The 27,394-nt window shown below is 42.0% G+C and overlaps 1 protein-coding gene across 1 annotated transcript in view; it reads right to left on the reverse strand.

Annotated features, from left to right (window-relative positions):
- Window positions 1-20,020, reverse strand: part of MYH13 (myosin, heavy chain 13, skeletal muscle) — a 69,360-nt gene extending 49,340 nt beyond the window's left edge. The window contains exons 1-12 of the mRNA XM_006863507.1: window positions 19,817-20,020; window positions 16,900-17,043; window positions 16,656-16,812; window positions 12,942-12,969; window positions 12,741-12,852; window positions 11,399-11,491; window positions 7,685-7,748; window positions 7,492-7,590; window positions 7,312-7,415; window positions 4,118-4,256; window positions 1,107-1,225; window positions 84-233 (exon numbers count right to left, since the gene is read on the reverse strand). Coding sequence (XP_006863569.1) covers window positions 84-233; window positions 1,107-1,225; window positions 4,118-4,256; window positions 7,312-7,415; window positions 7,492-7,590; window positions 7,685-7,748; window positions 11,399-11,491; window positions 12,741-12,852; window positions 12,942-12,969; window positions 16,656-16,812; window positions 16,900-17,043; window positions 19,817-20,020 — 1,413 coding nt within the window. The remainder of the gene's footprint in view (window positions 1-83; window positions 234-1,106; window positions 1,226-4,117; window positions 4,257-7,311; window positions 7,416-7,491; window positions 7,591-7,684; window positions 7,749-11,398; window positions 11,492-12,740; window positions 12,853-12,941; window positions 12,970-16,655; window positions 16,813-16,899; window positions 17,044-19,816) is intronic.
- Between the last annotated feature and the right edge of the window lie 7,374 nt (window positions 20,021-27,394).

The following is a 27,394-nucleotide window of genomic DNA, read 5'->3' on the forward strand; positions in this document are numbered from 1 at the left end:
TCACATTTTTTGTAAAGATAATTTTGAATCTTCTAACAAGATCTATCAAATTACAAGTCATTTATACACAGTTTACTACTCACGTCAAAGATCTCAAAGCCAGCAATGTCCAAGACCCCGATGAAGTACTGCCTGGGCTGCTTGGTGTCCAGCTGCTGGTTGATGCGGGTGACCATCCACAGGAACATCTTCTCATAGATGGCCTTAGCCAGGGCACCCACTGAGTTGGTCACCTTGAGGAAGGATCATCTACTCAGCCCTCAAATTTTTATTTTTATGTTTCGTTAAGTTGTAGCTTACTTAGTTGATGTCTTGCAGGACAAAAACAACCAAATATTGACAACTTCATATATCTTGAGGTGTTGTTCTAATTCACGAAGTTCCCCTTTTTCTAACAGTCATGATTATAATGCAAGACCCCCACCTCAAGACACTTAATGTGGCCAGATGGACACTTGATCCAAGTTGGGCTAATCAGAGTGTTCCTACTAAGAATTTGGAATCTGGATCAATAGACACTGGGTTTAGTCTTAGGGTGAGGCTGAAACCATGGGAATGTGAACTTGGAAGAAATGGGATGACCATGAGCAGGAAAGGTGGAGAAAGCTTGTCAGTCTGGTGGGGACACACCAATGGGAAGAGATGGGAGAGGAGACAGAAGGACCTAGAAAGTGGCTGCCTGGTTCCAGAGAGGGCTTTTCAGCTTCTAATTCCCAACCCTCATGGGGCCCAACAGCACGCCTTGATTTACATTCCTTGAGTTATTGGAGTTCCTTAAGGTATATTTAAGGAGCTCTGGTAGTGTAGTGGTTACGAATTGGGCTATGAACCTCAGGGTCAGTGGTTCGAAACTACCAGCTGCTCCGTGGGAGAAAGATGAGGCTTTCTACTCCCGTAAAGATTTACACCCTCGGAAACCCTGTACAGGATTGCTATGGGTCGGAACCAACTCAACGACACTTAACAACAACAACAAGGTATCTTTGATTTAAAGCCCGAGAGCCAGTTTAATATGTATGTCTGATACCTGCAACCCCAAGAACTTTAAGATAATGGATAAAATAAGAAAATACCCCAGTCACCTGGGTTCAGAGTATCTTGGTTACCTGCTGGACATTTTGCCCTTTAGTGACATATTCATTCCCAACCTTCACCCTTGGATAACACAGGCCTTTCAACATTTCTGCAGAATTCAGACCCATCAGATATGCAGCTTTGTCAGCCACTGAGGGAAGAGGAGAAAGAACATCTCACAACAAACAAGCAAATAAACCCAAACCCTCAAACCAAACCAGTCGGGAGTAAATTCTGACTCATGGTAACTCCATGTGTTACCGAGTAGAACTATTCTCCCTAGGGTACTCTTGGCTATACTCTTTATAAAGCACCTTGTCGGGGCTTCCTTCCATGCACCTGGTGGGTGTGTTCCAACAGTCAGTGTTTAGGTTCCCAGTGTATCCCAAACTGCTGCATCCTCCAAGAATTTCACACAAAAACTATAGCCTCTGGGGTGTCCAGTCAGTCCTGCCTCCTCCCAGAAAGGTTTGATATAATCTCTTTTGATGTTGGCATATTATCTCACATGCATCAGATCTGATCCTGTCCAGGAGAGTTTCAATCCCATCATGCAAGAGCCCAGGTTCTTAAGAACTTTCAATTTGCCTTGAAGATGGAACCCTCAACAATGATAAAGTAAAATAAATGGGACAAGTGGCCATGCATGTCAGGCACTTTGTCATTCATGCAGGGGTTGTGTTAGTACTGAGAGAGAAGTACCAGACTTTGATCCTGCCTTCAAGTTTTTGGAAACTAGTTGGGAAGAAAAGTTCATGAAAATACAGGCAAATATTTGTTACATGGAGTCTCTTGGTGGTACAAACTGTTATGTGCTTGGCTACTAATTGAAGGTTGATGGCTCAAACCCACCCAGAGGAAACGTGATGATCAACTTCTGAAAAATCAGCCTTTGAAAACCCTATGAGCACAGTTCTACTTTGATACACATAGAGGTGTCATGAGTGGAAATCAACTTGAGTTCAACTTTTTAAAAAAATTGATTGAAAATTCAAGAAAAGGCTAAATGCATGTCTTTCCCATTTAGGGGCGCTGCCTTTGTTCCCCTGGTCACTTAAAACTCAGGCCCTTGGATAATAAATCATTCTCTCTTACCCTTGAGGTACCTGTGGTTCATTCTCACTTACCAAGTTCTGCTCAGTTCATCTTCAAAACCCTTGTTTCTAAGAGATGTGGAATAATATGGTGATGAACCTGGGTTCTAGAGCTAGGCTGTCTAGGTTCACATTTGGGCTTTTCTTCTCCTCCTTCTTCATGGAGAGGGCATTTATTTTGATATGGTACTGTGGAGTTTATAATGTTACTGAAGTGACAAAGTATGCTGACAAAAGCACGAAAGTCAAGGAGCTGGTTTTGTTTCTTGCTGTCTCAGTTTTACCTTCTGTAGAATGTGGAGCAGTAACTGTTCAAGGGGTAGGTTTGTTGGGAAGCGTGGTTGGTACATAGGAGAACTCAGTAAATGTAAACTTGAATTAGCATCTTTATCAGAACAGGTTAGACTCTGATTATAGCTTCTGCTTTCTCTTTTGCCAGGTTCTTCCTGCTCAGGGCTGTCAAGGCTGAGGAGGAGACACTGGTACACATTATTAGGCTGGTGGCTGGAAGGGGCCCTGGGACCCTAATGTAACAGGTCTCAACACAGTCCACCCTAATGGCAGGGTCTAATTTATTATGATTTCAAAGTTCCCACCCTTGGTGAGTTGGCTGCTGACAGATTAATTCTAGTTTCTAAGAGTCACTTCCTCTACTACTCACAGCATCAGCAGCTTCCACACTCGACAAATACATCCTAAACCATTTATCGCAGCGCTCCTGACCTTTCCACATTGATGTGAAAATGATCACATTTGATTTCCATCTGCACAGACTCTCTTCTCCTTCCAAAGAGGATCACTCTGCTCCTCAGTCCCCATCACAGCTCATCCTCTGCCCCCTTGCTCCTGGAATTTCCTCTCCCAGACTGTCCTCTCCCACCCACACCTTTCAGAATCCCACTCAAAGTGCAAGTCAGTGCCACTCCTCCAGGAAGCCTTCTTTGATTGCCCCCATCAGCAGCAACTCTTTCTCTGGATACTCTCAGCGTCTCTCCTGTGACTTGCCATGTGCTTATATGGAAGGTAAGATTCTAAGAGACTCCTTAAGCTTTCCACCTCATGAATGTGCACACCCATATTACGCTTCCACTTGAGTGTGGGTGGAAAGTATGAACATCACAGGACATCACTCTGTAATGAGGTGACTTTAAGTTCATCAGAAGTCAGTCCCTGAGTGATGCAAATGGCTAATGCACTTGGCCTGCTAACAGAAAGGTTGGAGGTTCAAGTCCACTCAGAGGCTCCTTGGAAGAAAGGCCTCAAGACCAATTTGCAAAAAAATCAGCCACTGGAAGCCGTAGAAGAAAGATTATGCCTGGCAGGTCTAACCTAACCAGGTGAGTCTTTCAAAGAAAGCAGGGCATATGCAAGCCAGGCTCCCACCAGCCTGGAAGAAAGCAAAGAGCTTTCCTCAGAGAGGAAGGGTCCCGTAGAAGGACCCCAGGGTGGCTTCTAAGAGCTGGAGAGATCCCTGGCCAGTCACCACCAAAATAATGTGGACATCAGTCCTACAACCACAGGAATTGAATTCTGCCAGCAGCCTGCATGAACTTGGAAGTGGGTGTGGGCTCCATCCAGTGAGAACATGATCCTGGCTAATATGATGATTTCAGCCTATGAGACCCTTAGCAGAAGACACATTCACTGGGGCCTGGACCACTGACCCACAGAACCTGTGAAATAAGACATTTGTGCTGTCTCAAGCTGCTTTGTTGCTGTTAAGTGCCGTCGAGTTGGTTCAAACTCATAGTGATGATCCTGTGTAGGCATTCCAAGGAATGGCTGGAACCACCGACCTTGTGGCTAGCAGTCCAGTGTGGCTAGCCACACCAGGACTCCTCAAGCTGCTGAGTTATTGGTAATTTGTTATACAGCAAGAGCAAGCCAAGGTCCCTGGGTAATACAAATGGTTTGCACTGAACTATTAACCTAAAAACAGGTGCCGTTACCTTCTGTGCCGTCTGGCTCTGCCTGCTCCTCTCGCTGCTTCTGCTTGAACTTCATGTTCCCATAATGCATCACAGCTCCTGTCAGCTTGTAGATCCCCACCTTCTCCTCTGAGTTGAAGCCCAAGATGTCAATGGCATTCTGGGAGGCGAAAAGGAGAGCTGTCATAGCCAGATTCAAGGATCCACAACAACTGTTTTGAGCCCCTTTCTTAGAGCCCATGAGACAGAGCATGTATGTGTGTTTGCCCAAATATTAGGTATCAGGTGGAGGGTGGTAGATGAGGGGTTAGAATCCAGTTGTTTAATTTAGCATGTTGGTGTAGGTTGAGGGATATTGTGGGAAGGAAATGTGAAAAATCTAGTTCCTTCCATCAAACATCTAATCCTTTTCCATTGTCCATTGATTTAGATTAGAGACTGTGAACTGAGTGAGGATATTAGCAATCATTGTCTGATAGTGGTAGAAAGACTACTGCGGTGCAAACATGGTATAACTGCTTTGCAGTTCTTCAATAAGTTGAGCACAGAACTTCATAGGACCCAGCAATCCCAATCCTAAATCTATGCCCAGAAAATGTGAAGGCAGGAGCGCAAACAGAAACCTACACACCAATGTTCGTCATAGTTCTTCTCACAGTAGTCAAAAGGGGGAAACAGCCTAGATGTGCAACCACAGATGAATGGATACACAAAATGTGGTCTTTCCATACTCTAACAATGGAACATTAGCCAAAGAGAAAGAGAAATGATGCCCTGATACATGCCACAACATGGATGAATCTTGAAAACTTGTTGAGTGAAACCAGTCAATCACAAAAGGACAAATACTAAATGACCTCATTTTTATGAAATAGGCAAGTATAGAAAGCAATGCTTCTTAGTGGGTACCAGAGATGGTGGGAGGGAGGGGAGAAGCGAGAGCTTTTGTTTAGGTGGCACTGAGTTGCACGTATAGAAATTGTTGAGTTGGTGTGTGCTTTGTTAAGTATATTTGTGCCATTATGAAGAAAAAGGAAGAAATTTCATGGGTAGGGGCTGAGAACGAACTCAGTAGGCACCTTCAGAGCTCGGCATTGCAATCTAGGATTTCTACAGTTATGAAGAATCAAGAATAATGAAATGATAAGAGAAGACCATCAGAGATACCATAATTTTTCACATGAGAAAGGGATAAATATTCACAAAGTCCCTTCTCTGTGCTAAGCATTGGGATAACCATACATATGTTATCTCATTAAATATTGTTGTGCAAAGACCTGGAGTTAGAAAACCACAAGAGAAGAGCACACTCAACATTGCTCAATCTGAAAGAACTGAAAAAACAATATAAGCCTCGACTTGTGATGTCGAAGGATTCTGTGGGAAAATTGTTGAATGATGCAGGAAGCATCAGAAGAAGATGGAAGGAATACACAGTCACTGTGTCAAAAAGAAGTGGCTGATGTTCAATCATTTCCAGAGGTAACATATGATTAAGCACCGATAGTATTGAAGGAAGAAGTCTGAACTGTGCTGATACTGATGCTGAAAAAACAAGGCTCCAGGAATTGATGGAATATAAATTGAAATCTTTCAACAAACTAATGCAGTACTGGAGAGGTTCACTCATCTATGCTAAGAAATTTGGAAGACAACTCCTGACCAACTGACTGTAAAAGAGCCATATTTGTGCCCACTCCAAAGACAGATGATCTAACAGAATGCAGAAATTACCAACAATACCACTGATGTCACATGCAAGTAAAATTTTGCTTAGTTAAAAAAAACACTGGCAACAGTACATCGACAGGGAGTTGCTAGACATTTACGCTGGATTCAGAAGAGAACGTGGAACACAGGATATCACTGGCTAAATGCAGAGAATACCAGACAAAATTTACTTGTGCTTTATTGACTATGTAAAGACATTCGATTGTGAGGATAATAACAAACTATGAGTAACATTACAAAAAATGGGTATTACAGAATACTTAATTGTGCTCATGAGGAACCTGTACATAGGCCAAGAGGTCGTAATTAGAACAAAACAAGGCGACTCTGAATGGTTTAAAATCAGTACAGGTGTGTGCTGGAGTTGTACTCTTTCATCATACACATAATCTGTATGCTGATTACATGAAGAAGAACATGGTCTCAACTGATCATCCTACTCTCTGGAAGTAAAGAGGACTTAAATACTGATCAAAGATTGCAGCCTTCAGTATGGATTGCACCTCAACATAAAGAAAACAAAAATCTTCATAACTAGACCAATAAATAACATCAAGATAAATGGAGAAAAGATTCAAGTTGTCAAAGACTTCATTTTGCTTGGATCTACAATCAATACTCATGGAAACAGTAGCCGAGAAATCAAAAGATGCATTGCATTAAGGCAAATTTGCTGCAAAAGACCTTTTAAAAACGTCTTTTAAAGATGTCAGCTTGAGGACCAAAGTACGCCAACTGCCCAAAATGTATGTAAAATTTGGACAATGAAAAGGAAGATCGTAGAAGAATTGATGCACTTGAATTATGGTGTTGGTGAAGAATACTGAAAATATCATGAACTGCCAGAAGAGAAACAAATCTGTCTTGAACTAAGTACAGTCAACATGTTCCTTGGAAGTGAGGATGGTGAGACTTCATCTCTTGTTCTTTGGACAAGTTCTCAAGAGGCATAAGTGCCTGAAGAGAGGCATCATGCTTGGCAAAGTGGAGGGTCAGCTAAAAACGGGAAGACCCACAACAAGATGGATTGATACAGTGGCTACAACAATGAGCTAAAAAGGTAACAGCAGTTATGAGGGTGGTCCCGGACCAGGCAGTGTTTTGCTCTGTTGTGCATAGGGTTGCGATGAGTCGGAACAGACTTGACTGCGCTTACCAATAAACAACAACAAAAAGAATTGAAGTCCTGATGTATGCCCCAACATGAATGAACTTTGGAAACATACTGAGTGGAATAAGTCAGTTGCAAAAGGACGCAAACTGTCTGACATCACTTATATGAAATGAACAAATATATAGAAACCAAACCTTAGTGGTTACCATGGGTGAGAGGAAGGGGGAGAGGGGGAACTTTTGTTTGGGGGGCACCATGCTTACATTAATAGTGGTGGCATAATTAGGAAAAGGACAGTGATATGGATTGCTCAACAGAAAGAGTGTAGTCAATGTCATGGGATTGTGCATGTAAACAAATAAAAGCTTACATCAGTGGCCAACAGTTCTTCACTGTCATCAATGCTGGCTACGGTGACCTCTCCTTGACTTATGAAGGGAAAGTCAAAGGGATTGGTTGAAATCAGAAGCAGGTCTGAAACACAAAGTTCCCATTAGCATCTCCAACACAATGAATGCTGAAATTTTTTCCAATGACACCAAGAACTTACCAATTAGTTCTGGCTTTTTGTTTGACATGATCTGGTAAAAAATATGATAGCTTCTTTCACTGGATAACTGAAATGTCACTCTGGATTTTTCTAAGAGATCTAAAGGTGACAACAACAACAAAAAAAGTGTGTTCTGTGTCCTGGGAGATGTCTCTGTAGTCAAATAAGAAGATGCAGAAGTGTCTGGACTTACAGGTCTCAATGTCTGCTGATGCCAGCTTTCCTGTGGCTCCGAAATGGATCCGAATGAACTTCCCCTGTTCAGCAACAGGTTAGTAAACACCATAGTTATTTGATTTATATGGTTCTGTGGCAGGTCTCTCTGTCAGATACTACCACAGATGGGTTGGATGTGCAGTCAGGGGCAATGATACCTCTGAGAAGACTTTCTCAAACCCCCTTCAAGAACAGTGAGGGATTCCTCAACTCAGAGCTCCCAAGCGGAGTCAGTCAAGACTGATGTATTTCTCTCTAGAGCACCTAGCTCTGGTCTATAGCTCAGGGAAGTTCCCAGGTTCCTTCTCCAACCCTCTACTTGGGCCACTTCACTCGTGACTGTCTTCTTGGTTTTAATTCTGCTTTCTTATACCTGAACTCTCGAGCTTTATATACAACTTTTGAATTGATAGTCTGGTTGAGATGTCTGTTTGACTTCATTTTTTTGGCTCTGGAAGCTAGTTTTGGGATTTTATATCTCAGGCTTACATATTGCTGACAACCATTTCCAAGTGTCTCAGGAGATCTCACCCAGGACCCAGGTTTCCTCTTTCTTGTGTGGGAGAGGTGAAATTATATATAAATATGTGTGTATAGCTATATACACATGTATGAGTACATACATTTGTATCAGTATAGATTTGTCTATATAGGTATCTATATAGATGAATATATCTGATACATCCATGCATTCACATATACACATGTATATTTCTATACACACAGTTATATAATTTCATCTCTACCCACTCCTCACCCCATCAAACAGGAGAACACACACATATACACTACTCACATTATCTGCTTAACTGATCTGTGAGAAAATATGAGGACAAGGATGTAGCTATAGAACCTGGAATGTAGTTGTTGCTCAATAAATGCTTAATGAAATCTAATAAAGAAGTTAGTGAAGGTTGAATGGATGGATGTGTGAATTGTAATGTTCTGTTTTCAGTATTTTTAGCTGCATAATGGAAGCTCATAGAAGTTGCCCTCAAACTTGCAGATGTCTGAAGGGTGGATTGTGGTTGTTAGGTGTTATTGGTTTGGTCTGGTTCCAATTCGTATCGACCAGCAGAACAAACAGAATAAAACAGCGCCTGCTTCTGCGCCATCCTCACCATCATTGTTCTGTTTGAGTCCATTGTTGCTGCCACTTGGCCAATCCATCTCATTGAGGGTCTTCCTCTTTTTCACTGGCCCACTGTTTTACTAACTATGATGTCTTTCTCCCAGGACTGGTCCCTCCTGACAACCTATCCAAACTATATATAAGACAAAGTCTTGCCATCCTTGCATCTAAGAAGCAGTCTGGTGGTACTGCTTCCAAGACAGATTTGTTCATTCTTCCGGCAGTACACTATATCTTCAGGATTCTTCACCAACACCACGATTCAAAGCCATCAATTCTTCTTCAGTCTTCCTTAATCACTGTTCAGCTTTTGCATGCATGTGACATAATTAAAAATAAAGTAGCTTGGATCAGGTGCACCTTAGTCCTCAAGGTGACATCTTCGCTTTTTGAAAAACACTTTTAAAGAGGTCTTTTGCATCAGATTTTCCCAGTGCAATCTGCCATTTGCTATCTTGGCTGCTGCTTCCAGGGGCATTGATTATGGGTTCAAAGTGACAATTTCAGTATACTTTCCTTTAATCTTGATGGTGCTAAGCGGTTCTGTTTGTGGATTTTTGTTTTATGTGAGAAGTGTAATCAATACTGAAGGCTGTAGTCTTTTGTTTTCATCAGTAGAGTGCTCCAAGTCCTCTACACTTTCAGCAAGCAAGGTCATGTCATCTGCATCTTGCAGGTTATTAATGAATCTGCCTCTGATCCTGATTCCACATTCTTCCTCATATAGATCAGTTTCTCAGATTATTTGCTCAGCATACAAGATAACTTAGTATGGTGAAAGGATACAACCCTGATACACAACTGTCCTGATTTTAAACCACACAGTGTCCTCTGTTCTGTTTGAACGACTGCCTCGTGATCTATGCACAGGTTCCATGCACACAATTAAGATATGGCTCTACTCAAAATGAGAAGAAACTGCTGCAAACACTCCCTAGAAACTGGAGCATGGAATATATGAAATATAAATCTAGAAAAAATGCAAGTCCTCAAGAATGAAATAGAATGCTTGAAGGTCAATATCCTAGGCATTAGTGAGCTGAAATGGACTGGGATTGATCATTTTGAATCAGGCATCCTATGGACTAGTATGCCATGCCAGGAATGACAAACTGAAGAACAGTGTCACATTCATTGTGACTAAAAGAACATTTTCAAGATCTATCTTGAAGTACAATGCTGTCAGTGATAGGAAAATATCCACATGGCTATAAGGAAGAACAGTTAACAGGAATAGTATTCAAATTTAGGTATTAACCTTCAATGCCAAAGACAAAGAAAGAGAAGTTTATTTTTGTTTTTGTTTTTTTACCAACTTCGGCAGTCTGAAATTGGTAAACTATGAAATCAAGATGGATTGATAATTACGAATAGGTAGAAGCTTGATAGAATGACCAGAACAACTGTGGCCAAGAAGAGAAGCCTTTGAACTAAGTAAAGCAGAGGGATAGCACTGAGAGCCTGCAAGAATTGTTCTCGAGTTTAAGTGGGTGTCTCATTAGCAGATGAAAAAATTTGTTCCAATTATGGGTAGCATGGAGTCCTGATGTGGCGCTGTGGGTTACTGCGCGGGAATGCAAGTTCGGTTTGTACCACAAGGTTTGTGATTCATGGTCACCAGCCACTCACTCCTTGGAAGTCCAGTATAGGGTTGCTATGGGTTGGAACCGACTCAATGGCATTTACCAATAGCAACAACAAATGGATAGCTTATTGTGTGCCTGTCTTCCATAAGGAGAGGAATTTAGTTTTGCATCCAGCTAGACAGCTGTGTAAGCAGATAAATGGCATGGCTAGAGAAAAAAAAGAAAGGCCAGGGCTCAGAGTGGGGGTTTTGATGGATGCGTCTACTTTATCATCCTTGTTGGGTAGCAATACAGAGTTTGAGATAATCCAGCTACTCAGGCGTGTGAAGTTCTGATGCACTTTACAACTGTAGGCTTAGAAGTGGGTTTCACCTCTGGGCACTTGCTCACTGACCAGTGAAATTCAGGATAGGGCTGAGATTCCTTGATTTGGCAGCGTGGAAGTAAATGTTTTTGAGTTGATCCTAAGTAAATGGTGAAGAATAAAGCATGTTCTTCAATATCTTCCTATTTCTGACTCATCGAATCCTTCTCCTGCTTGTACAAAGCCTTTTCTACTCCCAATGTCTGCTAACTTCGAGGTGGTCACATTGTTAACCTAATTCACACTAAGGCTTCTCTGTTATATAGGCCAATGGGTAGTGTCCAGTGGACATTTGAATTTTAAAATGTTTTCACTTAGAGAAACCCATTTTAGCATAAATAAATTGTTCTCTAATTGTGAAATTTGAATTCCTATGACTTCAGGATGCTATGAGTGGTTAGGGAAAGAGATCTCGATCCTCTCATCTTCAGGAACAAGCCAGCATGTTCTCTCAAGTGCATGGGATATCAGATTAGATAGGTTTGAATCACTTGGAGGGAGGAAAAGCCATAGCCTCTTCTAGTTTATTTGACAATTTTTCATAACCAGCAGTTGAGGAGAGGGTGTAATTTTGGAGGAGTGGGTATTTATGATTGGAGTGGGCCTTACGAATCTGGAGGAGTTGTCATTCCTCACGGTCTTGGCGTTTCCAAAGGCCTCCAGCAGGGGGTTGGCCTGGATGATCTGATCCTCCAAAGTTCCCTAATAATAAACAAGAAAAGGAAAAAGAAGATTTTGGATTTTGTCACTGTTTCTGGAATGGACTATTGGTGACTCAGGATAAGAGTGTCCTGGGCAGGGAGAGTAGTTGATCAGGCCAATGGGGACTTGCGGACCAATGTAGACATGTCAGGCCACTTGTCTTACTTATATAGCATTAAAATGACTTCTAGCTAAGCCAGATTCCAAGCTGGAACATGGCTCTTTCCATCTTAATTTCCCCTTCTTCTCTGATCATATTTCGGTCTAGGTCACAGATTTTTAGAACTTATACCTCTATCATTGTTAGTTGGAATCACCTCAATGGAAGTGGGTCTGGTTTTGGTTTCAGAAATCTCTGTGACCGTCTGCATCCTGACCTTGCCTGGTATTGTGACATTTGTGTTCAGCAGTAGAAATAGAATGTTAGCAATGAAAGTCACTCAAGAAATCGTATGATAGAAACAATGGTTCTCACATATTTTTGTAAGTAGTTAAAAGTATTTCATGAGAATTCTTAATCAGAACTCCATGCTTCAGAGTGTTTGGAAACTACTGGCTAACCACAGTGTTTTCCAAAGTATGAAAAAAAATTGGAACTTATCAAAACTGCAAGCTAGCAGGTCTCATTTTGTGATTATTGTTAGAGGCCGTTGAGTTGGTTCCAATTCATGGCGACCCTAGGTTCAACAGAACAAAAGGTGCCCAGTCCTGGGCCATCCTCACAATCATTGCTATGTTTGAGCCCATTGTTGCAGCCACTGTGCCAATCCATCTTGCTAAAGGTCTTCCTCATTTTTGTTGACCATCTACTATACCAAGCACGATGTCCTTCTACAGGTACTGGTCTCTCCTGATAACATATTCAAAGAGTATGAGACAAAGCCTCACCATCCTTGCGTCCAAGCAAGTAAGTCTCACTTCAGACCTACTCAATCAGTGTAAGCATCTCTGTTTTCATGTCCTCTAGGTGATTCTAATACATGCTCCAGTTTGAGAACATCTGGCCCAACCTACTCCTTCTCCAGAGGCAGATGTGGAAGCTGGTCAAGGTCACACACTGTTACCAATGGAACTGCTATTAGAACATGAGTCTACTAGGCAGAACCACCTCCTGCCTTACCCGATAAGCACCTACAGGGCAAGACATTGTACTGTGTATACATGCTGAGGATCATCTACTTGGTCATCACCCAGCCTTTATTAAGTTATACCAATTCCAACAAACCTCTGGGTCCATGGACCTACTCACCTGCATTTTGCCTGGCTGTGGCTCCTTCTTTTTGTCTCCAGTAACTGCAATTGTTGCAAAGTATTGGATGACACGCTTGGTGTTCACCGTCTTCCCAGCTCCGGATTCTCCACTGTTGATTTGAAAATAAATAGGATAAAAGAAAGTGGAAAGGATGGCACTGGCTTTCAAGTCACTGGAATGCAAACTTGGATTACTTACGTGATAAGGATGGACTGGTTGTCTCGATCTAGAACCACAGAGAGAAACAAAACAAAACATGCAATAAACAAACAGAATGTAAAAATAGGGCAACATTGAACCAAACCTAAAACCAATTGTTGCCATAAATTTAATTCAAACTTGCAGCAATTCCATGTGTTACAGAGTAGAACTGCTCCACAGGGTTTTCTTGGCTTTAACTTTTACGGAAGAAGATCGGCAGGCCTTTTTCTGTGTGCTACTGGGTGGGTTTGAACTGCCAACTTTTTGGTTCATAGTCTAGCACAAACTGCACCACACAGGAATCTCAGGACAATATTCACACACACCAAGACAAACCCACTGCTGTTAACTCGATTTTGACTCACTGCGACGTGATAGAGAGAGTAACACTGCCGGATGGTTTTCCAAGGCTGTTACCCTTTACGGAAGTAGACTGTCCTGTCTTTCTCCCATGGGGTAGCTGGTGGGGTTGAACCACTGATTTTTTGGCTCACCGTCAACCACTTTAACTGTTGTGCCACTGTTGTTGGTAAGTGCTGTTGAGGTGATTCCAACTCATAGCGACCCTGTACAGAGTTTCTGAGGAACAGCTGGTGAGTTTGAACTGCCAACCTTGTGGTTCTCAGTCCAGTGCTGATCCTATAATGCCACACCGAGAGTCTACTGTTGTTGTTGGTTAAGTGCCCTCGAGTTGGTTCTGACTCATAGCAACCCTCTATAAGGTTTCTAAGGAGCAGCTGGTAAGTTGGAACCACTGACCTTGTGGTTCAAACCGACCTTGTGGTCTAGTGCTATAGCTTACAGAGCCACACAGGGGAGGTCAAAACACGAATCAGAAAAGAAGCAGAGAAGAAGAACATAGCAGTGTGATTTGGGCTTGTTCTGGTGTGGCACTGTAAGAGAAACTACTAGCCTGTGCTCTAACCACAGGCCAATGGTTCAAACCCACCAGCCACTGTTCCTCAGAAACCCTATACAAGGTCGCTATAGTTTGGAACTGACTCAATGGTGCTTAACAACAACAAATCTGTTCTGGGAAAAGTGTTAGTCAGTATTCCTTTTACTTTGGAAATCAATCAAAGGATCCCTAAGAAATATAATGGTCAACCAATCATTAGGATGGCACAGAACTGTGCATTGCTTTGTTCTGTTGTGCTGGGTCAACCTGAAGGCAGCTAAAAGCACCAACAGCAACAATCTTGTCTGAGACATTTAATGCAGGTTCCCAAAGTGCGGGACATGTCACATGGGTAGCTAGAGAGGCGAACTTTGAACCCCACAGTGTGACAGTTATTCATCTTACTAGGTCATTAGCATCTTGATAGCACATTCTCATCGTGTTATCTCTTTTTTGTAAAAGAGAAAGCAATTTTCAGACTCAGAACTTGTGATAAGTGTTGTTGTATAAGAGCCATCGAGTCAGTTCCAACTCAATATATGGTTTCCAAGGAGCCTGCTCGTGAGCTTGAACAGCCAACCTTGTGGTTCAAACAGGCCTTGCAGTCCAGTGCATTAACCCACAGCACCACACCAGGACTCCTTGTGGCAAGTAGCAGCATCTACTTCCCACATCGTCACTCTAGGTGGAAAGTGACAATGTTTTCTGTTTATAATCATGATACTAATCTTTCTTCTAAAACAGACATAACATCAATTTAAAGAAAAAAAAAAAGTTAAGTACGCTACAGAAATACCAAGGATTGAGTGTGATATCGAGATGCCCAAAGTTTGGATGGCATTGTGTTAGATGACTTTTAAGAAGCTTCAGATCTTGATTGTTTGTTTGCTTCTACTTCTTGTATCTGTGCTAAGTTAAGTCATGTGAAAATTGGACAGATAGAACTGTTAGTAAGCATCATGGTGTGATATTACTACATATCTCTATCTTCCGGTGCTACTTTGGATATTTTGATAGGCGCAAAAGGAATCCCGAGATTGGGGTAGCCGGCTATTCTTAGTTCTCCCAACTTTGCATTTCCTAAGTGACCTGCCCATTTAACAAGGTTACTTGGAACACCCCCTTTGTTCCTCACTCCCTCACTAAGGGTGTTCTTAGTATGGGTACAGCATGATTGTTGTTGTTACGTGCCGTTGAGTAGGTATCGACTCATAGCAACCCAACACACAATGGAATGAAACACTGCCAGGTCCTGTGCCAACCTCACAATCATTGCTATGACCGAGCCCATTGCTGCTGCCATGGTGCCAATCCATCTCGTTGGGGGTCTTCCTCTTTTTCTCTGACCCTCCACATTACCAAACATGATATCCTTCTCCAGGGACTGGTCCCTCTTGATAATATGTCCTAAGTGTGAGAGACAAAGCCTAGCCATCCTGGCTTCCAAGGAGCATTCTGACTGTACTTCTCCTAACACAGATCTGTTTGTTCTTTTGGCAGTTCACAGTATCTTTAAGATTCTCCTCCAACACCATAATGCATCAATTTTTCTATGGTCTTATTCACTGTCCAACTTTCACATGCATATAAGGTTATTGAAAATACCATGGCTTGGGTCAGGCACACCTTAATTATCATACTGACATCTTTGCTCTTTTGTAGTAGATTTGTTGTTTGATTTCTTGTCTGCTGCTTCTATGAGCAATGGTTGATGGGAGCAAAATGAAGTTTTTGACAACTTGAATCTTTTCTCCATTTATCTTGATGTTATTTGTTGGTCCAGTGGTGAGGATTATTGTTTTCTTTACATTGAGGTACAACCCATAAGGGAAAGTAGTGTACCCCTGGGTTCCCATCATAAAATCATCTGAACAGCTTAAGCTTACCTTCATCGTTGTATCACTGAGATAACTAAGACTTATTGCTCGTTGCCATTAAGTTGACCCGTGAACAGTGAACGACATGTTGCCTGGTCCTGCACCATCCCCTTTATGGTTGCAGATTGAATCACTGTGACCCATAGGAGTTTCACTGGCTGATTTTTTTTTTCAATGTTTATTGTGAATTATGTGATAGTTTACATGGGAGAACATTAGCTTTACATTCATCCTATAGTATATTGTTTCATTGCCCTGGTTACAATCCCCTCCATGAATCATCAACCAACCAAAGGGTATACCCTGCAAGATTGCCCCCCGGTCGTCAGCACACAGCCCCTCTCCCTCTCTGGGTCTAGAGACCCCAGCTACTCCATCTCTCCATGTCATTGTCTCTGCCTCCATCTCAGGCATCACTGCTTCTCTGGGTAGGGTCCCCCTCTCTGCTCTTCTCCCTTCATGGTCCTAGAGACTTCCGCTCCTAGACTGAAAAGTTAATCACTCCCCTCCTTGCTATAAAATGTCTACCTTTACATTTCCATCCCTCACAATCAGTCCTGATAACAATTATTCACTATTGTATCACAAGAGACCTATACACATTTCATCAGCCCCGCCTAGACAGATTGGATACGACTCAGTGGAGATTCTACCTTCTTCCTCTAGATCTAGGTTCCCTCTTGAAAGCTTGTAAGCCAGTCACATCTTGTCACTAGCTGATTTTTGAGAGTAGATTGCCAAGCCTGTTTTTCTAGTCCATCTTAGCTTGAATGCTCCACTGAATCCTGGTCAGCATCATATGAACACCCAACCCTCCTCTGACAGCTGGTTGGTGACTGCACCTAAGATGTCTTGGCTGGGAATCAAACATGGGTTAAGGGATTGAATAATTAACTGAAAACTACTATCAGCATCTGGATTAAAGAAATCACTCACCAGTCAGCATGAACTGATAGGCATTGTCAGAGATGGAGAAGATGTGGGGAGGAGCCTCCTGGCGCTTTTTGCCTCGGTAGGCAGCCACCACCTCAGGGTTGTACACAGGCAGCCACTTGTAGGGATTGATGGTGACGCAGAAAAGGCCTGAGTAGGTCTGTGGGAAACAAGAACCATGAACTCGCCCCAACCAGATGGTTGGAAAGAAGGGTTTGCCCCCCAGAGGTTTGGAAATTTTGCTTACGTAGATCATCCAGGCTGCGTAGCGCTCTTTGAGGTTGTACAGCACTCCAGGCTCGTGTAGGTGGGTCATCATGGCCATGTCCTCTATCTTGTCAAATTTGGGAGGGTTCATGGGGAACACCTGGTCACTGTTCAGAGTGACTATCTGGGCATTAAGAAGAAAAGTATGTGATAAATGGGAGAACCAATGGCAGGTGTCCTACTTTACTGGTGTGATGCAAGAAATGAGGTATTGTGGTGCAATCACCCCATTCCATGGGTACTTTTATGAAACGTTTCCAAGCCCAGAGATGATCCATAAATAACCATCCTTGATAAACAGAATCTGATCATACTACAAATATGAAACTCCTCAACTGTTAGCTAAAAGGTTGGTTCCATCCATCCAGCAGTGACTTGAAAGAAAATCCTAGCCACCCAATTCTGAGAAATCAGCTACTGAAAATCCAATGGAGACACCATGAGTCAGAATCAACTCCACAATTGGCCAAACTGCGTGATCAACTGGAATGCCACCCGCTCCTCCAAGTCAGTATGTCATGTATATGTTAGGAGTGGGTTACAGATGTGCAGAGCATTAGAGTTCTTCAGCTTTCAGGGTAGTTAAGTGAGACTGAGGATAATGTCAGGGATTGAACTGTGTCCTCCATTATATGTATTGGATTCCTGGGCTTTGTACCTGTGAATGTGGTTTTGTTTGGAAATACGGGTTTTGGTGGGGTTTTTTTGCTGTATTAATGAACAACATATACCTGTATACTGATTGGGGGTATTCCAATTGATCATGCAGCTTGATTCTGACTCAGAGTGACCCCATGTGAGTCAGAGTAGAACTGCTGGGTTTTCAGTGACTGATTTCTCAGAAATGCATCACTAGGCCTGTCTCATTGTAGTTTGATCAGATTTTGTTGTGTTGCCTCTGTTTTTAACAAAGTAAGGTTGGACCCCAAATCTAATCACTTCTAATTTATAAAACAAGCAGAAGAGACACAGAGACACACACAGGGAGGAGACAGATGCGAATGGTCTACAAGTCACAGAATGCCAAGGATTCAAGGAAGACCTAGGGGTTATCAATAAGGTAGGAATTGGCATGACCTAGACCCTGATGTGAACTATTGCGCTCCGGAGCTGTGAAAATAAATTTATGTTTTTTAAAGTCATCCACTTGTGATATTTCTGTGATAGCAATACTGGACGCTAAAACAGGTAGGCAAGGCCAAGGTACGTTGTCTCTGTTTTTACCTCGTCTGTTATGCTGGGGTGATAAGAAGGCTGGAACACACTGAAACACTGAATACATTGAAAAGAAACAGTGTCCTGGGCATTTTCACTTCCATACCACTGCTCACATGAGTTCCTTTCTATGGAATAGCTTCACTGAGAGTATGTCAAGAAACCTTCCAAGCTTAGCTCAAGGGCCATCACTTCCATAACCCATGTTCTCTCTACCCTGCTTCCCCAAGGCTCCCATAATTCCTTGTACTTCTGTTCTAGAAGTTAAAACATTTGGGCTAAGAAAGATTTTGAGACTATCACTCTATTTTTCTCCTCTTTGTGTTTTCTCCTCCTTCCTCCTCCATTCAAGCCTATATGAGGGAGCTTCAAAAAGTTTGTTGAAAAACGGAATGAAAAGATCATGGAATTTTCCACACACTTTTCGAAGCCCCCTTTTATGTGGCTCTCCTGTCTGTTACTTAAGAAGGGTAGAAAATAGGGCAGAAAATAGAAAGAGCCTGATTTTCAAAAGTCTAAGTGTGGCATTGTAGGATAAGCACTGGACTGCTAACATAAAGGTCAGCGGTTCAAGCCCACCAGCTGCTCCTTGGAAATCCTATGCGTTGGAACGCACTCAATGGCACTTAACAACAACAAAAATTCTTAGAAGAATTTGAGGGTTTTGCAGAAAAGGTGAAAGGAAGGGAGTTTGTCGATATAGATTAAATCTCTTAGGCGGTTGGGTAGGAGGATGCCCTTCTGCCCCAACCTCCTAGACTAGAGAGAAACATCCAAGATAGCAAAAGAGGAGACAGAAAGTTTGTGTATCCTAAAGCTTCAGGGACTGGTTCTGTTTTGTGTGGTGTTGTTACGTGATGTCCAGTCAGTTCTGCTTCATAGCAATCCTGTATAGGGTTTCCAAGGAGCAGCTGGTGGGTTTGAACTGTCAACCTTTCAGTTAGCAGTTCAGTGCTGATCCTACAGTGCCATACCAGGAAGGCAGTGTAGCACTCCGTAAATTCTGAATATGTGGCTCAACTGTTGGGGCTAGGGGAGCAGGGGGTGGGTAAGAATAAGTGAAGAAAAAAATCTTTCCAGCTCAATGAAAAGAGGCTTGAACCAGATGTTAAATTCAACTTATAAAAGATAAAAAGAGGATCTGTCCCCTATGTCAGTTTGTGAGTTGAGATTCAGACCCGCCATATGCTTCTTAATTCCTAGGTGAGGCAGTAAACTTTGGAAGGGGAGATGCTGAATTTTCCTTATATTTGCAAAGTGACCAACTCTGACACCTAAACATGGTGGGTGCCCAATAATTATTGAGTTGAACAGTCTACTGCAATTCTATACATTAAACAATGGGAAGCCTCCAGAGTCTCCTCTGTAAGACCAGACGCTCCATTTGGTAGGTCCATCTACCAGCAGTCAACATCTCTTCCTTCAGTAGTCCAACCTCGCCCTCCATTACCTTCTCCTTTCCTCCAAAACAAATACCACAAAACCACTCAGGGTCTATGTCCTCAGAAAGAAAAGAGGCCGGAATTGTGTGTAGTCTTAGCTTTTACCTATGTATTCACTATGGAGTAAATAAACATGGGGTCAGGTTTTGTCTTCAGATTTCTATTGAAGTTTCTAATATCCCACTCAAAGGGAAACAGGGAGGTACACATCATCAAAGACATTCTGACATCATCACTTACCCGGTCGTCTAGGGTCTTGACTGTGACCGTATCATTCTCCCTGTTCTGGATCATCCCTTTCACGTACATTTCCTTATCATCCACTGCAAAGCAGGCTTTCTTAGAATCAAATGGACGGTTTTGAGCCTCAATCCGTTCCTTCTCTGGTTTCCGGAGGTAGGGAGCTGCTTCTCCAAAAACAGCCATCTCCGCGTCAGAGCTCATGACTGCAGGGAGCTGGAAACACCAGGGAGACCACTGAGCCTGGGCCCTGGCCCTGTTATTTTCAGACTCAAAGGCTCCAGGGTTAACTCTTCCCTGAGGGATTCAGGACCAGGCCTAACGTCTCAGAGTGGACAAGTGAGAATGACCAAAGGAGAATATTTTATTCAAAAAAAGGGGAAGTTGCACTTCCTACTGAGTCCCTGGGTGGTTAATGCTCTTGGCTGCTAACCCAAAGTAAGCTTGCTTGCTCCCAGAGGTACCTCAGAAGAAAGGTCTGGTGAGCTACGTCTGAACAGTCACTGAAAATCTTATGAAGCACAGTTCCACGGGGTCCGCTGGATTGAAACTGAGTTGATGCCAGCTCTTTTCTTGTTTTGTTTTATCCTGTTTCCACAGAAAGAGAAATATCTACTTCCACCAAAGTCTTACTTAGATGAGTGGCATTTTACTTTTACTTTGGTCAATGGCTTTGTTGAACAATCTGTGGGTTTGTGGTTAGGTTTTCATAGGAAAATGAAACAAACAAAACAACACAACAACAAAAATCCCACCACCATAGAGTTCAGTCCAACTAACAGCCACCCTACAGGACAATGTAGGCCTGCCCATAGGGTTTCTGAGGTTGTAAATCTTTATAGATGCAAACCAGTACATCTTTCTCCCATGGAACAGTTGGTGGATTTGAACAGTAGACCTTTGGTTAACAGTCAACCGCTTTAAGCACTGTGCCACTAGAAACCCTTGAGTTTTCCTAGAAAGAGACTGGAATATAGCATAGTACTCACAAAGAACTTTCCTGGCCTTTGATCATCATGCTGGTTTAACTTTTCTCAGTTGTTATGGGAGTCCTGGTGTAGCACTGTTGGTTAATGCGCCAGACTGCAAAGCTGTTTGAACTGCAAGGTCGGCGATTCAAGCTCACCAGCTGTTCATTGGAAACCCTATACAGGGTCTCTATGGGTCGGGATCGACTCGACGGCACTTAACAACAACAACAACAACATGTGGGGAATGAAGAAGATTTAACCCAATACTGCTTTTCCCTCTGAGTTCTCCGAGTGTAGTTCCTAGTGTAGTTACTTATGTAGATATTAGTAAAATGGTAGCTTTCAAACTCTGTGCTCTCTAGGCCCTTTATACTTTAAAAAATCAGTTTAACAAACAATGAGTTTGTTTCTGTTGGTCATATCTACTGATACTTGCCATATTAGAAATTTAAGCTGAGAAAACTTAAAAATATGTATGAATTCATTTCAAATAACTATTAAATTCACTGCTGTTGTTGTTGCAAAGTGCTTCTGACTCATAACAACCCTGTCTAGGGTTTCTGAGGAGCAGCTGATGGGTCTGAATCACTGACCTTGATGTTAGCAGTCCAGTGTTTATCCTACTGTACCACACCAGGACTTCATGTTAACATAGTGCATATTGTATGAAAAATGACTATATTTTTTACATAAATTGAGTGAGAAGATTGGCACTACTTTTCATTATTGAAAATCTCACATCTGACTTAATAGAAGTCTGCTTTGTGTTCAGTCTGTTGTTAAATGTGATTTGGTTAAAGTGAATGTAGAAAACCTGATTTTCGAAGTTACATCATTTAGAAAAGGAAACAGTACATATTTTAATAGCCATTTCAAATAATTGTGGATATTACTTAAAACCATGGGGAATCATGTCTGACTTTCCCTGGCTTCACAAGGGGGGAAGAGAAGCAAACTCAAAATCAGCCCAAAGCCGATTCCTATGAAGTGGAGGTCAGCCATGCTTCCACCCTACAACCTTCTTTACCCTTTCCCCACACCAACCATTTCTACCACAGCATCCTCTGCTGTACATCTGGGCTCGATGATCCATTGCAACGGTCACACAGAACTCATAATACTCACGATTTGGGGGTTTATTATTAAGGAAGCCAGCAGGGTACATACGGTTCAGGATCAGAAAAACTCAGGACGCAGCCGTTCTCCAGCCAGGAACGCCTCTTGTCTGCCATATTGCAGGCATGACGCTCTCTTGTTTTTAGCCTCTCAGATAGGCGGTCCCTTGGCTTCTGCCCTGCTCCGGTAGGTGATACAAAGTTCTTTCAGCTTGTCTGTGAATGCCCAAAGCCACTCTCCTGCTTGTAGGCACTCAGCCTTACTCAGTACATGGGTCTAGAACCCCAAGCTGCTGTGTTTCTCCTCTGCCGTCACCTCTGCCGTCACATGACCTCTGCCTTCGCCATATCTTTTGCTTCAACTCATGATCTTCTTTCTTGAGGGTCCTGGGATCTTCCGTCTCTTGCTTCTGAATGGCTCCTATTAGGCTTAGTTTGAGGGCAAAACTAACCAATCCCAGTCTTAGAGTTCCATATACCTTATTTGCATGGTCCCACCCAATCAGCCAATCACCTGGAGTCCCCGTGTGGCGCTGTGGGCTAATGCACCAGACTGCAAAGTTGTTTGGACTGCTCCTTGGAAACCCTACACAGGGTTGTTATAGGTCGGAACCAACTCAATGGCACTTCACAACAACAACCCAATCACCTGGTAAGAATTAAGAAGACTTTGAATAGGAAAGTCATACCAAGTAAATTTAAGTCACCACAATATCCTTCTTTGATATTATATCCAAACTCGACAAATGTTAGCTTCATAATCGCTGATTGTAATGTGGAATCTCAAAGTAACAATGTACATTGTTACCCCACAATCCATATGTCTGCCTTGCATGTTAATTGGCTGGTTTATCCATGTGTGAGCATGATACATCAGTTATTTATATAATATTGGTTCACTGTGTCATTCACAATTTACCAACGTTGATACTTGTCATACAATAGGAAAAAAAATCACATTCTGTGGCATTCACACTAATCTCATCAGAAAGTTCTTTACATATTGGAATCTGTAAAGTTCCTGGTGGCAAATACAAGTTTTCAGAAATTCTAATTAGCCACAAATACTGTCGTTGTTTTGCTTGAAGTGAAAAACACAGTTTGTCCCTTTTCCAGAACACGGCTGCCTAATATCCGAGTCTGAATAAGTTCAGTTTGTTATAGTTTGTCTTGTGAACAAAAACGGTGCTTCTTGACTAAAATGCCTAGCTCATAAGATGCACATGCTCTTTTCCTCGAGATAATCATTAAACTTCGGCATGCTACTTTTGGCATATAACAAGAGTGCTTTATGAGGGCCCCCCATTTCATCGCAGAGAATAATAAAAACACGTTGAGTAGAGATTTAATTAAATTTGTCTTTTTTACGACTGTGATGTTTAAGTCATTCTTTAGTGAAACTGGCCTTTAGATTTTTAAATTGCATTTTATGATTTTCTTTATTAGCATGAGTTGTATGGCAGTAAAAAGGAACTGGCTTCTAGATTTTAAAATGTTATCTTATTTTTTTATTAGTGTGAGTTATATGACAATAAATAAAGAGTACAGTTAAAGTAGCTCTGGTGATGTGGTTAAGTGTTCGGCTTAAACAATACTTTGGCAGTTCCAACAGTTGCTCTGCCAGAAAATGATGCTTCTATAAAGCGTACAGCCTTGGAACCCTCTGGGCTAGTTTAACTCTGTGCTATAGGATCTCATTGAGTTGCCAACAGGGGTTTGATTAGTACAGTTTGGTGCCATGCCTTGATTTGTGCTAGGTCCAGCAGTTTTATACATTTTCTTAAAATGGTTTTTGCACCATTAAGTCAATATAGTGAAAATGTGAAAATAACATCTTAGTATTATTATTCAGTGAAGGCATTGGTGAGTCAGAGTAGATTTCTCATCTCCTATGCGGAAAACCTGGGTTCACTTCTGGCCAATGAACCTCATGTTATGGTCCCACCCAGCAATCACAGGTTTCAGTGGAAATCCCAGACTCCGACCGAGTAGGAAGAAAGGCCTGGTGATCTATGTCCAAAAATTCATCAATGGAAACCTTGTAGGTCATGGTGGTCGGGTCCACAGAGGATCATGGGGATGGCATGAGACCTGACAGCATTTGTGTTCTGTCTTGTGGGCATGGAGTGACCCAATGGTAACTAACAACAACAACGACATTATTATTATGAAAGTTGTTTTGATCCCACACTCCTCCTGAGAGATACTTGGGGGTTTCCAAGAATCTGTTATCACACTTAGAGAATCATTTCATTAGATAGTGTCAGGGAATATTGACAAGTTGCAGTTGCAGGTTTATGGTTTCATATTATTTAGCTTTTCTAGTCAGAAGGGATTCGAAGGTGCACAGCAACATTTTAAACTGTGTGCTCAATATGTTTTTGGAAGACTTGTTATGAGTTCCAATGGAGTCGGTTCCCACATTTTAACAATGTACAGAATAGAATTGCTTCTTAAGGCTTCTTAAAGTTTTCAAGACTGTTATCTTTCTAAAACAGATCGCCAGACATTACTTCTGTGGTACCTCTGGGTGGGTTTGAATCACTAACTTTCAGCTAGTAGAGAAGCCCTTCACCATTTGTATCTTTTAGAAACTCCTATTGAAGACCTGTTGTTAAGTGCCGTTGAGTTGGTTCCGACCCATAGCGACCCTGTACAGGGTTTCCGAGGGTATAAATCTTTACAGGAGTAGAAAGCCTCATCTTTCTCCCGCGAAGCAGCTGGTAGTTTCGAACCACTGACCTTAAGGTTCACAGCCCGATTCGTAACCACTATGCTACCAGAGACTATGCAAGTCTAAATCCCCTGCAACAGAACCTCTGTGATTAGGACCAGGGTCTCTGTGTGTGTGTGTGTCATGCAAAACTGCTTTGTAATTTTTGTTCATTATCTTAATTGCACACCAGGAATGTTTACACAAGAGTTTTTTGTTTGTTTGTTTTTGTTTTTTGGTGATGGTGGCAGGGCTCTGATCTTTTGGAATGGCCTCAAACAGAATGATGTTTGAGAACTATGGGTTTAAAGTACCAATTTACTTCTCTAAAGTCATTCTTTGGAAATCTATGATATAACACTATTGGTTGTACAGAAAAATATTTTATGCAAATATTTCTTAGTTTTAATTGCTGTGTGCTTATTTGAAAAGTGCATTATCTTATCAGAATCTAACAAATCAAAATCAAAATCTAAAATCTGTCCTGGTATGGCACTTCAGGTTAATGCACTGGACTGAAAGATTGGTTTGAATGGCAAGATTGGCAGTTCAAGCTCACCAGCCCCTCCTTGGAAACCCTACACAGGGTTGCTATGAGTCAGAACTGACTCGATGGCACTTAACAAGAACAATACATTTTAAATTATGAGTCTTGGTGTGGCGCTGTAGGATTTGCACTGGACAGCTAATTACAAGTTTGGCAGTTCAAACCCACTAGCTGCTCCTTAGAAACCCTGCACAGGGTTGCTATGAGTTGGAACCGATTTGATGGCACTTAACAACAATTTTAAATTGAGTTTTAAGTAAGAAAAATTATTTTATATTCTACAAAGAGACAGAAACACATCAAATTAAACTATGATATCTCGATTGTTCTTTGATTATAAGATGTATTCAGATTTCAGAGAGAATATTTTGTTAAAAATGTGACTGAAACTAGGACTGGTAAAATATATGTTTCCATTATGTTATTGTTAAATGCCTTCGAGTCAGTTCTGACTCATAGCAATCCTGTATAGCAAGGGTAGGGACTGTCTGACCCACGGGTTATAAAAGACCCGTAAAATCATTTGGTCTGGCTTTTCCAAGGAAACTGCAGTTCCAGCCATCACATTGCTGCTGCTACTATGTGCCGTGGAGTCGGTTCCGACCCATAGCGACCCTGTACAGGGTTTCCGAGGCTGTAAGTCTTTACGGGAGCAGAAAGCCTCATCTTTCTCCTGCAGAACAGCTGGTAGTTTCGAACTGCTGACTGTGAGATTAGCAGCCTGATTCGTAACCGCTACGCTACCAGAGCTCCTTAGCTATCACATTAGGGGAGAGTTAATTAAATGTTTGACCAAACATAGCAGGTTAACTTTTTTTTTTTTTTCTTTTCTGAAACTGCTGCTTCCTTATGTACATTTTAATTGCATCATATAAAATAACTCCGGTTCAGCTCCAGTGAATACAGGAAATTGAAGTGGAATAATGCAAACTTTTATAGAAATTTAGCAAAACACCTCTAGTGGGATATAAGAGGGAACATTGTATCTTGCTACATAAGTAAAGATCTCACTAAATTTATGACACACTGGGGAGCAGGACACTTACCAATAAACTGGACTATCACTGTTTTCCCTCCTTCAGCTTGTTTGCTAAGCGGCTTCATTGTCTTGGCATTTTCTAGTTCTCATTTCTTTGTTGGTATAATGTTCTTATCCTGCTTTGGATCCTGAGCGGCTGTTTCTTCAGAAATGGCTCTTTTGGATGTTGCTCTTGGCAGTGATTTGACATCACTCTGGTTATACAGCTTGGCTTTGGGGTTGGTTCTGGTTTTGTCTGATTTTGAGATCTCCACTTTGAAGAGTAAATTCCTAGACCCGTGACTTTATTTTCTGTGACTTTCTCGGGGTCTGGGTCATCAGCCCTCTTTCCCAAGGGGCTCTTTCTGCACTGGGCTCAGGGTGCTGGTTAATTTTTAAGCTGAGAATTTTGCATGGCTCACAAATGTTGTTATAAATTTGGGCAGGAAAAAGGTTCCCCATTCCTGCTCCATAGGATTTCTGAGGAGCCGCTGATGGGCTTGAACAGCTGACCTTGTGGTTTGCAGTCCAGTGCTGATCCTATCATGCCACACCAGGATTCCATGCTTCCATTTAGGAAGTATGTTATATTCGTATTGTTAGTGATATAAAGAGTGCTTCTCAAGTTTTAGGAGTCCTTGGGTGGGAAAATATTTAAATGCTTGACTAATGGAAAGGTTGGTGGTGGTTCAAACCCACCCATCAGAAGAAAGGCCTGAAAACCTGGTTCTAAAGTAATCACAGCTATAAAGACCCTGTGGAGCACTTCTACTCTGCAACACATGTGTATTCATGAGAAGATGTTGACTTCATGACAACCAATTACTGGTTTTCTCAATTTTAATATACAGTTTGGAATCTTGTTGTTGTTGTTGTTAAGTGCCATCGAGTCAGTTCCGACCCATAGCGACCCTGTACAGGGTTTCCGAGGGTGTAAATCTTTACGGGAGTAGAAAGCCTCATCTTTCTCCCATGGAGCGGCTGGTAGTTTCGAACCGCTGACCTTAAGATTCGCAGCCCGATTCGTAACCACTACGCTACCAGAGCTTAGTGACATGCATATTCTCATTCAGCAGTTCTGGGGTTGTTGTTGTTAACTGCCATCGAGTCAGTTCCAACTCACAGAGACCCTGTATAGGGTTTCCAAGGAACGGCTGGTGAGTTTGAACTGCCAACTTTGTGGTTCAAACTGACCTTGCAGTCTAATGTTTTAT

This window comes from Chrysochloris asiatica, unplaced genomic scaffold (genome assembly GCF_000296735.1).
Source record: "Chrysochloris asiatica unplaced genomic scaffold, ChrAsi1.0 scaffold00054, whole genome shotgun sequence".
NCBI lineage: Eukaryota > Metazoa > Chordata > Mammalia > Afrosoricida > Chrysochloridae > Chrysochloris > Chrysochloris asiatica.